Source organism: Leopardus geoffroyi, chromosome E2, assembly GCF_018350155.1.
Source record: "Leopardus geoffroyi isolate Oge1 chromosome E2, O.geoffroyi_Oge1_pat1.0, whole genome shotgun sequence".
Classification (NCBI taxonomy): Eukaryota; Metazoa; Chordata; class Mammalia; order Carnivora; family Felidae; genus Leopardus; species Leopardus geoffroyi.
The window spans coordinates 49,110,879-49,128,076 of NC_059335.1; the positions used below are offsets into that span (position 1 = coordinate 49,110,879).

Genomic DNA, 17,198 nt, shown 5'->3' on the forward strand with positions numbered 1-17,198 from the left:
GACGATAATGAAGCCACTATCTCAAAGGCTAAAGCACCAGTGTGGTGCTTTCAGGGCAATTCCCTGAACTAGAAAACGTAGCTGAGTCACTAGAAGAACATTACAAGAAAAAAAAAATCACTTCTTTGTACTTCATTCCTGACTAATACTAATTCAGGACAGGGCCCAGTTCTGTGCGTTAAAGAAACAAGATTTCCCAGGTGATTCCTATGTGACTTCCAGTTAAGAACTTTTGTGCAACAGGCACAGAGTAAAGGAATAATCAATTCTGGAGGTACACGGTGTTAGAAAAGCTACAGAGAGGAGGAGACATTTGAAGGATTGTGAAGAGCTTCTTAGGCAGACAAGGTGGAGAAGGACAAGCTAACCTGAAAGAGGGAAGAGAATGAACAGGAGAACATGAGGAATGCAGGTAAGGAACTTCCTTTAGGAAAGTCTGGTAAAGCTTAGGAGGGGATGACTAGGCTGGACAGAATGTGACGAGGCTCATTCCACCAGCAAAGAATTCACGGCTAAAATGTTAACTTCACATTTTCTTTTTTTTTTTTTAAGTTTATTTATTTATTATGAAAGAAAGGGCAGGGAGAGATTGTGGGGGGGGGGGGGGTACAGACAGGGAGAGAGAGAATCCCAAGCAGGCTCTGTGCTGTCAGTGTGGAGCCTGATGTGGGACTTGAACGCATGAACTGTGAGATCATGACCTTAGCCAAAACCAAGAGTCAGACACTTAACCGAGTGAGCCACTCAGGCGCCCCTCTCTCTTTTTTTTTTTTTTTTTTTTTTTTTTTACTTAAAGTGTATTTTGAGGGGTGCATGGGTGGCTCAGTCAGTTGAATGTCCAACTTTGACTCAGGTCATGATCTCACACTCATGTGTTCGAGCCCCACATCAGGCTCTGTGTTGACAGTGCAGAGCCTGGAGCCTGCTTCAGATTCTGTGTCTCCCTCTCTCACTGCCCCTCCCCCCTTGCACTCTGTCTCTCAATCTCTCTAAATAAATAAACATAACAATAAAAAATTTTTTCAAGTGTATTTTGAGAGAGTGAGAGAGAAAGAGCACAAGCGCACAAGTTGGGGAAGGACAGAGAGAGAGAGAGAGAGAGAGAGAGAGAGAGAGAGAGAGAGAGAGAATCCCAAGCAGGCTCCTCACAGCCAGCAGAGAGCACAATGTGGGGCTCAAACTCATGAACCATGAGATCATGACCTAAGCTGCAATAAAAAGTCAGACACTTAACCGACTGAGCCACTTAGGTGTCCCAAAATGTTACCTTCACAGTTTCACAATTAAAAAATATAAACAGACAGTTACCTGAGCATTGCCATACTGCACAGTGGAACAGTAGTTCTTGATGTCACTCTTGCAAGCTTCATACAGATCTGGTTCCAGACGGATGTCCTCTGTCTGTATGGGAGGCGGCCAGCATGGAAAAGTGAGGTTACTCGAAACTAGAGATGTCAAATGTTCTACATATTCACGTACTGACCAGATCTTGTCTAGTGACCACAACCTTTACACAGCAAAATAGGAGCAGTGGGCCACCGCAGTAAAAGGAGAGCTGGCATTTAGTTTCAATTCTGCACTAACTAGCTAGATGGCCTTGGACTTTTTTTGCAAAACAAAATGCTGCCACCTACCCGGCCCCTTCGCAGGACTGCTGTGAAATGAAGTAAGATAATATGATGTGGAAACCACTTTAGGAAATTAAAGCATTATATAAACGTAGGGTTCTACTTTTATTATTGTTTTATTGAAAGAGCGAGGTCCAACGCTAGGGACCCAAAGTCTCAATTACACTAGGATATTGAGGAGAGCTCCACTTAACACATAATTACCACTGAATCACTCCCACCCTACGTGAAAATCTAGTAATGTAACTTTTGCAATATTACTGGTGTTTGGTGTTCATTACTAGTTTTTAGTTTTTATTTAGACTGAAGTGAAATAAGTAGAATTCACAATACAGAATATACTAAACATTTTTAGCTGTTTAGCTTAACCTCAAAAGTAACATAAGTTTCCCCTTAGAGCGCACACTGCATTCGACTTGCCAGTAACTGTTGTACCTCGTGATCTGTAAGCTCTTCAGGGCATGGCATTCCCCTGGAGACTGTTGTTGGTCAGGGAGTGGGCACAGATCTCCAGCTGACACGAGCAAATTGAGGGAAGGATCTGGCTACAGGCTGTGGGGGAGGGAGGAGGTCTCTCCTGTTCTACTTTCCTGCTGGAGACGACGTGGAGCAGGAGGCCAGAGCCGCTGCAGGTAGCCATGGTGAGGGGAAGCAGCCTTACCATGAAGCTGGTGCCATGAACAGCAAAGCAAACAGGGAGAGACCCTTGATCCTTGAGGGCATTACTGATGCACGGACTGTATCATGTGCTTACAGCTTGTCCTATAGTGAGCTTCCAGTTACATGTGGTAAAAATACTTTATCGGTTAGGAAAAGTGAAGCAAGAAGCTGTCACACGGTAAGATCTGAGCACAAGGCTCCAAATCTTAACAACCATAATAATGGCTAAAACCTTTCAATTTGCCCTCACCCTTCACCCAACTTTCCAGACCCGCCTCTGTGTTTCTGGGACCAGAGGCTGTGCTATGAGGCATTACCATCTCTAGCTCCTCCACCCGCAGCTGCTTGCGGCACTTCAGGGACACCCTGTGTTCCTTGGCTTCCTGTAGAGTGTCATTGCGCACAGTGGTGCTCAGACAGATCACCACGTCCACCCTGCCAAGGAAAGGAGAAGGCTGAGACTGGCTGGAGCCACATGAGGGCAGAGAGCCAGGGGCTGAGCTGGGGCAGGGGCCACATCAACACTCCAGAATGCATGACCCTCTTCACCACGTTTTTGAATGCTTTTTCTAGAAGTCTCATTGTGTTAAAAGCGCTAAAAGCAGTAACCTCTCTATGTCACAAATGACTGAAAGCGCACTACAATCCTGACAGGTAGGGAGGCCACAGAGGGGACGTAAGGACAGTTCGATGCTTGTTTTGCTAAAAACATGAGACCAGAGGGGCGCCTGGGTGGCGCAGTCGGTTAAGCGTCCGACTTCAGCCAGGTCACGATCTCGCGGTCCGTGAGTTCGAGCCCCGCGTCGGGCTCTGGGCTGATGGCTCAGAGCCTGGAGCCTGTTTCCGATTCTGTGTCTCCCTCTCTCTCTGACCCTCCCCCGTTCATGCTCTGTCTCTCTCTGTCCCAAAAATAAATAAACGTTGAAAAAAAAAAAAAAAAAAAATTTAAAAAAAAAAACAAAAAAACAAAAAAAAAAACATGAGACCAGAGAGGAATGCTGCTCTTAACTCTAGACTGTGTCTTTCTTTGATGAGCTGTGAAATTCATTCTTGAGAGGTACAGAACCTTGAGCAAAATGGGAACTTGATTTATATGAGGGAGAGAGATGTGTTCTAGAAACATGCCTTTGCAAAGAGTAAGATGGAAGAATTCAGGCAGCCATGCTGTAAAAGCCCATCACTGTCTTCACTGAGACCTTTTTTTTTTTTTTGAAGTTTATTTTTGAGAGAGAGCCAGTGTGAGCAGGGGAGGAGCAGAGAAAGAGAGTGAGAATCCCAAGTAGGCACCGCACTGTCCACGCAGAGCCCGATGCGGGGCTTGATCTCATTAACTGTGAGATCATAACCTGAGCCAAAATCAAAAGTGGGACGCCTAACCGACTGAGCCACCCAGGTGCCCTGAGACTGAATTCATAAATGAATAAAGTTTTTGTTTCCAAACTAGACCTCTAATTCAGTAAAAGCCCCTGCTGCTCTCCCAAAGAGTTAACATAATGGAATGATGTTGGGAGGCAGTTAACCTCTTATTCATACTATAACTGGCTTCTCTAAGTAACAATCTAAATCTGCCTCTTCAGTCAGACAGCCCGAACCTGGGAACATTAAAATCGCCCCTTTAGCCTCCAGGCTCTCTGTGTCAGAACCACCACCGTCCCCTGTGGCTGCAGACAGCCACAAAGATCATGTGGCCACACAGCCCAAGTGCATGGCCGTACTACCAAGGGAGTGTGCAGGCCTCCAAGGCTAACCCTACCAGTACACAGGACGTTTGTCCAGAGTTTAGGGAAGCAGAATTAATCAATTAAACGTTACATACTTCTTTTTTATGTTGGGGCAGAGTTTCAACACATCCTCCTTGCAGGCCATTTTAAACTTGTAAGAAAACCGAAAATCCTTCATCTGCACCTGAAAAAGATGATGAGAAAGAAAATCAGCAGCTCTGTGGCAAGTTCCGATTGGCAGTGCTGGCTGATTGCACAGAGACTGCAGAAGCCTGCCTTCCATGCCCTGTGAAACTTGCCCTCCATCTCAGACTTCGTGACCTGCCAACCTCCCCATTATTCCCTCTGCTAAGGGTACCCTGGCGTTCCTGCCATTCCAATCATGCTGCTCCCTCTGCCACGAAGCCCTTCTCCCAGATCCTCCCTGGTCCGCGCATCACCTCCTCAGCATTTCTACTCAAACATCTCCTTCTCAAGTCCCCTTTCTCCTTCATCCTCTAGCCCTTATGCAGCTCTAGCCCACCTGAGACTCTGTACTTATTTGTAAATGTGTTTTGTGTCTTTCTCTTACTAGAACACAGAACAGACAAGGGCAGGGTTTGTTGCCCACTGTCTCCAGTACCCACACTCCAGAGGCCCTCAATATCATTTGGTAAAGGCAGCCACGTAGCCCATAGGCCCTGGGAAGAGATCAATTTTATACAGATGACAGATTCCATCCTCCCGGGAAGGAAGTGCTTGCTTTACCAGAAACACTTTCTTTAGACATGTGTAACTGTGAAAAGTACAGTTTAACCTTATGCGGATGCCAGACCTGGGTAGTACGATTTAGAAGAAAAAAAAAGGCTTAAGAGTTCAGTACACTGATAGACATTTGGGCTGCTGCACTGAACAATGACAAAACAGCAGATCCCACTCATACTTGCTGTGCAAGCAAAGGTTAACGTATCTTATGAAAAGCAAACAATGTGACTCATCTCTATTCCTGCTGGACCGCCTGTTCCCTAAGGGTACAGACTCTATTTAGCACTGCATTCCTAGAGCCTACCATCGTGCCTGGCCATAGTGGAAAAGACCGTATTTTTTGAGAACCAGAGAGGACATATATTTGGAGAAAAAAGATTTCTCACGGAAGAGGTGCCCTGATGCTCTGGAAGAGAAAGAATTCAGAGCCATCGAAGCAGCCAAGACAGTCAGGATTTGCCTGGTGTTACTCACCAGCTGGAAGTGGGTAACTCCAATGGCGCACTTCTCATTCATATCCTTCTGGTGTTTGTTCTGAATCAGACACTCCATCAGGTCCCCAGAGTCTATCTGGTTATCTGCCACATCCTGGGGAAGGCAGTGCACATTTACATTTCATTTCTAACAATTAGTGAACAAATCGTGCACCCTAGTTCATAGAAAAATGGAAAACGAGACTGATTCTAGAGCCTTCACCAACAAGATGCCTCATAAATTATACCAAAATAAGCCTGCGAAATTACAAGGGATGTTCATCAGTGTTTATCAGTATTGGCACAGCAAGCTGCCCTGCATGAAGCTCCGACAAGAACATGAACTGTGCAGGGTTTTTACTCCTTCCCCTACATGATGCCAGCAGCTGGCTTTCAGCATCACACCCAACATTGCCTCCTGGTTCCTGCATGGTTTCACCCCTGTAATTTAGCTAGTTCAAAATAACAGAATTAATTTAATTTACAAGAAGAGAGTCGGGAGGTGCAGCTACTATTAATGCTAACAAACCCCAGGCTGATGTATTGGCGGCAACACAGCTATGCTCAGGAGGGCCTCCCCCTGCCCCCTGTAAAGGGCATCTCCACAACTGCCATTAACCACATACCAGGTCATCTACCAATGATAATCAAATAAGGTTTCTGAGGATGGTGGCACCCATCTCTTGATTTTGTTTACATTTTTCACTTTAATTCGTCAATCTGATGATCACTCAGGAGTAATGTATGCCGAAGACAAGGAAGTTAGTGCAACACACAAAGTCCCAGTGAATTTGGTTTTGTTTTGAATCCATTTCTCCAGACATTACTTACGTGGCAGAAGTTCTGAATTATGGGCTCACAGGCTCTCATCAGTAAGGCTTCGATCTGAATATCCTGTGGGAGATTAAACATATTAATAATTCTGCTTTAGAAAGAGCCAGTAGTTTAGGAAGCGGGGCAAGTTTGTGTTTCTGACTCAGTAGCAACTGATGGGCATTTGCCATCGCCATAATCTAAGGTGTCCATCTGGAAGCTAGTCTGGTCTTTAGGTTAGACAGCCACAGCACAGAGAGAATTGCTCCTTCATTATATTCTGAAAGGCAAGGTTTTCTAGAGGCAGATACCCCTTGGGCCTGAGCAAAAGATAAGGCAGAATTAAGAACAGTACAGAAAATAAAACATTTAACAGTAATCCTAGTGTTTAGCCTTTGGAGTTTTTCCAAATGGCTAAGCAGTTCAAAATGAAAATGCGGGTAACTGACATCTGTCTTTAGTTTATAAGCTCCTAAAACAGACGACAAACCACTGCCTCTGGGGAACATACACAAATGCCTTTAAGCAGACAGCAACCTCTGTGCAGCACTAGCTGCTGAAATAATATCTTCCTTTAAAGAGTGACACACCCCAGAATGTCCTCAAAAGCCCATAAGGACAATGAAAATTGGAGAAGGGAGATGACAGAAGATGAAAGAAAGCAATAAACTTTTGAAAAATAGAAAGCAAAAAAAAAAAAAAAAAAAAAAAAAGACTAGCTGAGCAATGTAATTGTACGTATTGATACTTTTGACAATTCAAACAGTTCTAAAAGGCTTATGATAAAAAAAATAGCAATTTCCCGTTTCCCTGATTTCTGCTCCCACAAGACCATTTTAACATTTTTATCTGCTCCTTCCCCAGTAATGCTGTATTTCTAAATAGTATTTCTTGCTTATGAGACTTTCTAATTTCTTTTTTAATATTTTAGTGAGTTACAGGATGAAACACGGATAAACACGTGTATTCAATCTTCCACATTTAAGTGGAAATCCCAGCCTTTTATTTTCTTAATGATGACACAAACATTACCAGATGACCTAACCGAAAGAGCTAAGGTAAGAGAACAGGAACGGGAATGTTCGGACTGGTCTTGCACGTGATTGAGAGATCTGAAGCACAGCTGCTAGCTTTTCTTAAAGGCCAGGGAAAAGATTGGTCTAATCACTGTGATAATTCTAATTTACGAAGAAAACCAAAGGGCTAAATGTATGGGCTATTTCTCTGGAGAAATGAGGAGAGGGGTTTAGGAAACAAAACAAAACACTTCTTGGTAAAGCCAGCGGAGAGAAGTGACACTCTCGGGGCTGAAAAACAGCAAGCCTGAGAACAGAGGACAGGTTGCTGACAGGGCTGCCGCCATCTACAAGCTGCAGACTGCTTACCTCAGATTCTAACTCAGTGAGGTTGCCGACTATATCTCTGCACTCTACAGCCAGGTCGTCAAGGTGGTCCTGGAGGCACTCTAGCTCCTGCAAGTAAGAAAGCAATCCCTTGGCATGTGTCAATTATATAAATGAACAAGGGAAGCAGAGAGAACAGGGTCTACTACTTCCTTTTCAGTGGTGCTCCTTATCTTTCCTTTTAAAAACTATTTCACTGAACAGAACACTAAAGCTTTGTTTGAGTCCCCAAACTGGGATTGTTGAAAAATAAGTACTTGATGTAAAAGGGTGGTTAAGAGGGTCACAAGGGGCTACAATAGCCATGCAAATCCTCCAGAAGGCCCAATCAGTAAGTCCAACAAGAATCAATGTCGAGACGTCTTCAGAGTCTAAAAATTTTATCAGGCCTTTATTCCACTCTACCAACAACCTGCCATTCAATTTTAACCTATGTTTTGATCACCTTTGCTCCCATTTTAAATCTGCGCACCAATAATAATCAACGAACAACAGATTTACAGGGAAAGACATGGAATATTTTAAGACTTTTCATGAGCAAAGTAGGCTGGGACCCAGGATCCAAAACACAGCATAGAACTTATAGCTCCTGCAAGTCAAATGTGGGATTCTAACCTTGGCCCACATAGAAAGATCCTGAGGAAAACTGCAAAGCAAGTGAGCACATTAACACTATCTTGTCTAGGCTTTGGAAACTGACCTGGAGAGACCTCGTAGTATCATTCCATGACTATTCCCTTTAGAAACATAGAGGTTTTAAGTAGAACAGAAGCTCATTTTCTTAAAGCATATCAACAGATATTTCTCAGCAAAGGGCTCTATCAAAGGATCAAGTTTAACTTACTATTTTGCAAGAGTCTCTGTTTTGGAATTAGAATAGGAAGGGATGAGCAGGGGGGTGTAGGAATTATACAATGCCCAGAAAGCGGGGGTGGGGTGGGGAATCCCTAAAGGAAAATGCATAAAACCTCGGGAGTAAGATAAATGGCTAAGGGAAAAATCCCAGTCATAGAATCCTTTCCTGAGCCAAGCTTCACAGCAATGGACTGCCACACAGCATAGCTTTCTCACTGTTACTTCAAAGGGGGTATGGAAAGAAACTGTTTTCTGGGATTCCATGTGACCATATCTTTTGTTTCATTAGACAGAGGCAGCAGAAAGCTGAACTGCAAGCGTTTTCTAACAATAAATTTGACAGAACTGCAGCAGGCCCAGGAGGTAGCCTGCTGAAAATGGCATTCCCAGGGTGAGCAGATCTGAATAGTGAGCCATGTTGCTTCTTAAACATACCCAATTCCTGCATGGGTAAGTTTTTAATAGTTTAATCCCAGAGGATGTTCTGGAGTAGTAAAAATGGAACCTGGAAACCTGAGTTCACACTTTGTTCTAGTATTACTGGAGCTTTAAACAAGGACTTACTCCTCACCACAGAGGACACACTACCTTCTAACTTAATTTGCTAGAAAGCAGTAATGTAGCTTTTCTATTTTTTTAAAGCAGGCACAAAATCGTTAGGAACCACTCACAGCATGCATATAATTCTGGGGGCTGCTTCTTCTCTATGCTTTCCGGTATGGAGAGGTTATGACACAATGGACCAGATGTCTGGTTAGGATTACACCTGAGTATTAGGAAAGGAAGTCAGTACACTTCCTTCACTTCTTGAGTCTCAATTCTGTCAATTACCAAATGGAAAAGATAATTCCCATTCCTACATATCTTATAGGACTACTGGATGGCATGCATGCTATTCATGTATGCCAGTATTTAGAATTGTTTATATTTATACACTGCCTTCTCTCGAAAGGACTTAACGTACCTTATAAAAGTGAGAAGAGAAAAAAAAGGCAATATAAAATAAAGTTAGAATGAGTTAAAAAATAGGAAGAAAAAGAAAATATGGTAAAGAAGGGGGGATGGGGCTAGCAGCAAACCTGGTACACAAAAGCCTACCACAAAATCTCATATACTTGCTAGAGGCAGGTCATACCTTTGGCTCCAGGCTTTTTAAGAGGCAACACGAAGGGGGAAAATAATCGCTTACAAAATACAGTAACCATAATATAAAAACAAACCAACGGCTTAGGAAAAGTAGTATTATTCCTTCCACAGAGACGAAAGAGAAAATTTCCTTAGGATTTCTTATGAAGAGGACACTGAATGATGTAACAAAAATAAAGATTGTATTTTATGGTCTGTACTCTATATAAAATGTTAATTGTGATGATGATGATTATTATTACTACTATAAGATAAATAGGTGGCTATGTGAGCTACCTGTCCAGTCTCTGTTTTTTCACTGCACCATTTTCCCAGATCGATAAGGCATTTATCCTGAAGGCCAGGATCCAGCTTAACATCCATGGCACGCTGGTGTAGGATCCTTTGGACTTCTGCTCGGCACTCTCGTGAAAGCTGTATGAGAAAGAACAAGCAAAATACTTTAAAAGTACCAGAAGCAAGGGTGCCTGGTTGGTTGAGCATCCGACTTCAGCTTGGGTCATGACCTCATGATCTCATGGTTCATGAGTCTAAGCCCCACATCGGGCTTGGTGCTGTCAGCGAAGAGCCTGCTTAGGACCCTCTGTCCCCCTCGCTCTCAGCTTCTCCCCTGCTCACACTCGCTCTCTCTCGCTCAAAAATAAAATAAACATTAAAATAAAAAAGCACCATAACCGAAACAAAAAAGCACTAGATAAAGGATATCTGTTGTCAGGAAACTAACAGAGAACGTTATAGTAATTTACATAAACTTTATACCTCAAATCTCTTCCAGAATAAGGATTAAATTTTCTAGGAGACTTCTAAAAGCCTGTATCTCTAGGAATGAGATTATACATTCAATATTTTCTAATACACTATTGAGACAACATCCTTTTCTCAAAATACTCTGATAAAAAGTGAACCGGATTTGTTCAGGTTAGGTTAGAGTTTTTTGTTTAGCGGAACTAATCTGCTATTACTCTATGAATGTAGGGTAGAATGCGGGCTCCAGTTCAGGAAAAGGCACACACTTGGGTCAGGAACATTAAGTTCAAATTTACCAAAACTCACAATAAGTCTAAAAACCGTCTGTAACCTGGTTAAGAGCTTCTAATGGAACTTTAAAGTTAAATAAAATTAGGGTGGCAATATCTATTTGTCATTTAGATTTTGGTAATTTAGGGGCGCCTGGGTGGCTCAGTCGGTTGAACGTCCTACTTCGGCTCAGGTCATGATCTCACAGTTTGTGAGTTCGAGTCCCACATCAGGCTCTGTGCTGACCACTGGCTCAGAGCCTGGAACCTGCTTCAGATTCTGTGTCTCCTTCTCTCTCTGCCCCTCCCCCGCTCACGCTTTGTCTCACTCTGTTTCTCAAAAATAAATCAATGTGTAAAAAAAAAAAAAAAAAAAAAAAAGATTTTGGTAATTTAAAGAAAAAACTGGAAATGTCCCCTGACTTACTTTGTTGAAAATGTAAAATCAGATGGAAAGAAGCTGGTGAAGCAACTCTATGATTAGTCACTGAATAATGGAAGTTTCTAGTAGTGCAGCAACCCCTCCCTGCCAGATATACTAATAAACAAAGTTTCCTACAATAACAGAAGTCAGCACAATACAACAAACTAACTAAAAAAACAAATGGTTGATAAGAAGAAATGAAGTCAGTATTGAATGCATACCCTCCTGCCCTGTTCCTCCGTGCGGTAGGCATGTCTATATAAGCAGGAGAACACAGCTCCGGGAGGCATAAGTTCACTGGTTTCATTCCAACCATGGGTGTGGCAAAGACGAGATGCATCTCCCTGGCACTTGCGGTATAAGACAGGGTCCAGCCTATAAAGTTAAAAGATATTCCTGAATTTTGTTCTTCAGGAACACACAGTGGTCAATCTGTAGAAGTCTGTTGACCTTGGCACAGAAGATTTAAGTTCTACCTCAAAGAGGCCAAGACAGCTATGTAAGATGCGCAACATTACAACAGCAGACTCAGCACTAACACGCCCAGGCTGAAATGAGAAAATAAGGGCTGTAGCTTATCACCAGGCAATTCGCAACTTTCCACTCAATACTTTTTTTCTAAGTGTGAAATTCAATCCTATCTGATACACTAGATTCAATAGGATCAGGAAATGGCAAGATAAACAAAATCCCTCACTCGACTTCCTTTCCAGTAAAACTGTTACTCTTCTTCCTCCCATGCAAGCTAAGGCAGTTCCATTTTTAGTTTACCTGAATATGCTTATCAACTTAAAAAACTTGACATTTAACTCTGACTCTGGAGACAATGGATTAAGGCAATGAGCCTGCAGCTTCTCCAAATCAGACCAATAGATGCTTAATTCTGTCCACATCATAATGTCAACTTTAGGGGAGAGCTAGTGAATGGGAGGAGAAAAGCTAATACTTAATGAGTAGCTTTTAGGCCTGTGAAGCATTTTTTTGATCATGGGTAAAGGAGTTACAGAAGAGGAAAAACAGAGTTTTGATTAAGGCAGTAAACTCAGTAAACTACGTAAACAGAGTTTAGACTCTAAGTCTAAACTCAGGCTTAGACGGCCTGAGAAAGTACAGAGAAATTCCCATGTACTTTTCTGTAGTCCTTTCCAGAGCTAATCTGAGGACACAGAAATAAAAATACATTGAACCTTCTGAGTAATCACTTCCCAGTAAAGTTTGTGGGTGACATACTCAATCACTAGAAAAAGTTAATGACCAAACTCCAGGGGTTGAGATAACTGAGTCAGGAAGGAGCTGAGCCTGGGTGCGGCAGGAAAAGCCAGCTTCCCAAGCTGTCGGGTCCTGGCTGCTCTGGAAGTGGAAGGGAAACTGAGACATAAAAAGAGGAGGGCACTGAAGCCAGTAAATTACAGTGATTCTGACTGCAACACAGATCCTTCTTCTATTTCGTCCCCTACCCCTCCTTTCTTGACTAACAGGATGAGAAGAGAATTAGAGAATCAAGTTGTCACTTATTGATAAGAGCCTCTTAAGATAGAAAATTCAGTAACTTTGAATAATTAAAGGAATAAAAGTAAATTCCCATATCCAGCACAAATCAATACAAATTAAAATGCACTAGTATCTTCTTAGAAACGTATCTGAAGAGCTTCTGCTGCCCCACAGGTGCCCAAGTCCTTGCAGGATAGATGTTTGTGGTATCAGAAACATTTGACTCTGACTTCCAAAATAGTAGCGAATGGGGGTACACTGGGACAGACCTGCAGGGGCTGCCTCAGCTTTGAGATACTATTCTGAAAGCAAGAAAGATTTCCCAAGGGATTGGAGTGTGTCAGCTATCCCAGAACTTAAAAACATATTCCTACCGGTTATTTCAAATAATACAAAAGATACTGACTACACAGGAGAACATGCTGAGGCTTACACTTGATTCTGGCTTCAAAATACTCACTTCCAATCTCGGGAGATGAAATACTGCAGCTCTAACAGACGGTGTTCACAATCTTCCACCATTTTCTCCGTGTACAAGTGCTCCATCAGGCACGAGAGGATCCTGGGAATAAAACAGGGATGAAATTGTAGCAACAGGTTTGGAATTCTCACATCATTATTTCCTTGGTCTGTAGAAAAAGTCATTGAGCTATTTTTGAGGGCAATCAGGGATTTACTTTTCTGAGAATAACTCAAATTAAATCAGTCTGACAATGACTATGGCTTCTAACTTCAGGATCACTTAGCACTTAGGACTCAGCTTACTTAAGATCTGTGTGCAGCTGCTTTATTTTTAACTGTTAGTTGTGAAAATTCTCCAACATACACAAAAGTAAAGAATCACACATTAGCCACCTTCCCTTCCCATAACTTTATCAACGTATGGCTAAATTTGTTTTAATTCTACACCCCCTTGCTGGTATTTTGAAGCAAATCCCAGATACCTTATCATTTTATTCATAAATACTTGAGCATGTTTCTCTATGAGAACATAATACTATAACCCACGAAAAGAAATTAATTTTTAAAATCCTTAATGTCATGTAATATCCTGTTAGTTTTCAAATTTTTTCCCAATTTTCTTATGCCTTTTTATATGTTCATTCAAACTAGGACCCAGAAAAGGTCCACACGCTGCATTTAATTGACAGTCTCTTCAAATGATTTTTAGCTATAGCAGTTCTCTCCTTCCCTCCCTCTCCCTTGACCCCTCGTGCTCAATGCAGTTATTTTTATATTGGTAAATATTCTTAATTAGTCTTCACTGTGTTTGTCTATCTCCTCCAACTGCATAAAAAACTTTAAAGAAGAATACCCTTTTTTAATCCCCTGCTATAGCATGAACAGCAGGAGTGTATGCATAACAGAATGATGACAAATATGGACTGCATTCATTTTATTGTTGATTACTGCCAGCTGCAGGCTATGAGGATTTGTGCAGAATGGGAAACCTGTTCTTTACTTGCAACTTGGTTTTAAAACTAGTTTGTGCATCACATGGAGAAAACTACTGCATGACATTCAAATACTTTAGCATAGCATTTTATAGCTTTCCTAAATCTTGGACGCAACTTCAGAGTTCATTTTATTCATGATTATATCCTCCAACCACAACAGTTTTTATTTCTATTAGAATTAATTAATTTCTAATAATTATCAAGTAGCCAATGTATACAATGAGTCAATATACAAATAGGATGAACTACAGAGACAAAGTAATGTGTCACTTTATCCTGAGTGTTTCTCTCTCGTTTTCATTTGACCATTAAACGGATTATTCAGCTTCAGACTTAATGCACAGGCCCATACATGCTCGGTCACAGTCAGTGAACTTCAGCACAATGCTGGGTCTCGGTGTCTCTACATCATGGATGAGGCAGAGCCAAGGGCTCCATTTCAGTACTAGTTCTATCAAAAGTTGGTATGTGTTTCTGTTTAGAAGGAATGTTTCTGGCGCTACACTGCCAAATACAATACAATGTAAATAAATACTACAAATAAGATAACCTACATTGGGTCTCCCGATCTTATGTGTTTGCAGGCCGTCTGTATAACAGATTCACAAGCTTCATTGAGAGCTCTATCAATGCGGTAATCTGCGCCAGGGTCCGTCTCCTGAATCAGTGTTTGCAGCTGGATTAAAAGAAAATTAAGAAAGAGGAACATCTCTTACATATGAGGGAAGAGCAATGTCATTTTTTCAAATATTTACTTGGTCTGGTATATCACAATGTACTGTTAACAAGTTTAACAATTAACAATTGTCACTGGCCAAGCATAAGAGCTCCTGTCAAATACATTCCAACTGGCTTCTCTACCTTGAGCCTCAGTTTTTCTGTTTAAGCTACTGTGGGGATTGCTTGTCTACCTGTCTGGACCATCTCTGGACATTTCCAAAACAAAAGCTCTTTATGATATAAAGCCTGCCTTTTCCCTCATATCTGCCTATTTGTTAATCAGATTGCTAAATCTGACCCTCACGGCCAAGCCAGAATTGAGTGGACAAGGGTAAAGAGAAGACATTTCCAGTCAGAGACCTAATTTGGTCGTAAGAATCTAGAATTTGGATTATGCAGCCAATACATTGGCATTAAAACAAGCATGCTCCACACTATTAAAAACAAATGTGAGATTTCATTTAACTTGTAAGAAATATCAATTAAAAAAAGAATGCAATACTTATAATTTCCATTTTTCCTCAATTATCTTTTATACAACGAAGAGGTAAAGCAGAACTTGCTCATTATACATATCCAGAAAAATACTTGTCGGGGCGCCTGGGTGGCTCAGTCGGTTGAGCGTCCGACTTTGGCTCAGGTAATGATCTCGCAGTCTGTGAGTTCGAGCCCCGCGTCGGGCTCTGTGCTGACAGCTCAGAGCCCGGGGCCTGCTTCAGATTCTGTGTCACCCTCTCTCTCTGCCCCTCCCCTGCTCATGCTCTGTCTCTCTGTCAAAAATAAATAAACGTTAAAAAAAAAAAATGCTTGTCATGATACAGCTGAAAATGAGAGTATTTTCTTTAACATCTATTTTTGCCTGGTCCATTCTCTGTCATGGAATAAAGTGAGAGCATGAGAAGATGGGCCTCTAATTCTTTTTTCCGGTCTTTGAGGAGAAAGCAGTTGGGGCAGAGGAAAAAACTCCAAATTAGGGATGAGAGGACCTGAGTTCTATTAATAGTTCTGGCTCTGCCAGAAATTAACTTTGAGAACATGGTCATGATTAACCTCTAGCTGCAGTTTCTTGAACTGAGGAAGAATTACAAGAAAGAGTCATATACAAGAGAAGGATGTATAAACTGCAAAGCACTTTACATATGTAAAAGATCATTATTAGTACAGATGGATAGCAGATGGTGTTTTGGGGTGGGAATCTTAAATAACAGACAACAAATTTAAAAACTAGAATCCTTCTGGTTTGGGTTCCCTATTTTCCAAGTTAAAGTCCTTTCTGTGTCACAGATTTAGCCTTTGGAGGAGAGTCTTCTCTGATCTTCATACATGTGACCTACAATCCCACAGGGGCTCATACGAAAGCACTGACCCCATCACACATGGGGGGAGAGAACACAGATCAAAAGGAAATGAAGAAAGAAAATCCCAATTCTATCTATCCTAAAAAGTCAACAATCAAGATGAGAGAAATAGAAAAGATTTCTGGGGCATCTGGGTGGCTCAGTGGTTGAGGATCTGACTGGTTCAAGTCATGGTCTAGTGGTTTTTGAGTTCAAGCCCTGCCTTGGGCTCTCTGCTGTCAGTGAAAAGCTCACTTTGGATCCTCTGTCCCCCTTTCTCTCTGCCCCTCCCCTGTTTGTACTCTGTCTCTCTCTCTCTTAAAAAAAAAAAAATGTTTTAAAAAGTATTAAAAAAGAAAAGAAAACAAAAGATTTTCAATATTCTGGGAAGGAAGTTATTTATACCAATTGTCGGTGGCAATTTGGAGAAGCTACAAAATGCTCTGCTTAGCTGATAGGAAGATTATCATCAATTTTAGTAGTAACGTTTGCTGACAAAGACCAAAATATTTCCATCTTTTTCTGAGGGAAGTTTTAAGTATCATGGGGATTTGGAAGTCTCTGCAAGAACTGTACAGGTTAAATATTCATAAGTGACAGGCAAATTTTGAGAATTCAAAATGAACACACCAGACTGCAGCTCCTAAAAGGAGACAATGACTGCCTTACAGACTCTAGAGGGCTATCAGCCCAAGGGATCACTGCCACTCTGGAGCCCAGGGACAGCAGTGTGGGAAACAAACACTATGAACATAAATCGCTACGTGATTATGTATCTATTCCAGCCCCTGACTGCTTAGGAAAAAACTGGGGAAATGCTTGTGAGAAATTTTCTTCTAGACAAAAAGGGTGAGACGGGAAGTCCGTATTTACCTTCCAAGATGAGCCACTAGTTCTTTTTAACAAGCTAAATTTCAAAAAGCCCTGGAGGTAGATGGTGTGAAATTAAGTTAAACCAACTTATTTTGTTTTTTTTTGTACACTTTGGTATAAGTGTAGCCTCAGTAAAGAGGTTTATTCCTGACCAACTCCCTTCCCTTTACATGCTGCATTAAGGATGAGCTTCAAGTATAGGATGTCTTGATTCACTCTTGGTCTGAGGCCCAAGCACACATATCGTCACAGAGGTTTCCCAGGACAATCACCAGCAAGAATTGTTCCTGAAGAACCACAATGTTCCAACTAAAACCACAGTAGATTCCTGAAGCCTTCCTTCTAGCTGGGTTCGGGATTCTGGAGAATATATATATATATATTTGTCTATTTTTTCCACCACTGGATGTATAATTTACTTTCGACTCTGGGTCAGG

The 17,198-nt window shown here is 41.7% G+C and overlaps 1 protein-coding gene across 2 annotated transcripts in view; it reads right to left on the reverse strand.

Moving 5' to 3' along the window:
- GLG1 (golgi glycoprotein 1) overlaps positions 1 to 17,198 on the reverse strand; it is a 146,370-nt gene that overhangs the window by 16,984 nt on the left and 112,188 nt on the right. For both annotated transcript variants that reach the window (XM_045443534.1, XM_045443536.1), the window contains exons 9-18: positions 14,386 to 14,507; positions 12,835 to 12,936; positions 11,105 to 11,258; positions 9,720 to 9,857; positions 7,425 to 7,511; positions 6,058 to 6,120; positions 5,228 to 5,341; positions 4,105 to 4,193; positions 2,606 to 2,723; positions 1,309 to 1,401 (exon numbers count right to left, since the gene is read on the reverse strand). In XM_045443534.1, the coding sequence (XP_045299490.1) occupies positions 1,309 to 1,401; positions 2,606 to 2,723; positions 4,105 to 4,193; positions 5,228 to 5,341; positions 6,058 to 6,120; positions 7,425 to 7,511; positions 9,720 to 9,857; positions 11,105 to 11,258; positions 12,835 to 12,936; positions 14,386 to 14,507 (1,080 nt within the window). The remainder of the gene's footprint in view (positions 1 to 1,308; positions 1,402 to 2,605; positions 2,724 to 4,104; positions 4,194 to 5,227; positions 5,342 to 6,057; positions 6,121 to 7,424; positions 7,512 to 9,719; positions 9,858 to 11,104; positions 11,259 to 12,834; positions 12,937 to 14,385; positions 14,508 to 17,198) is intronic.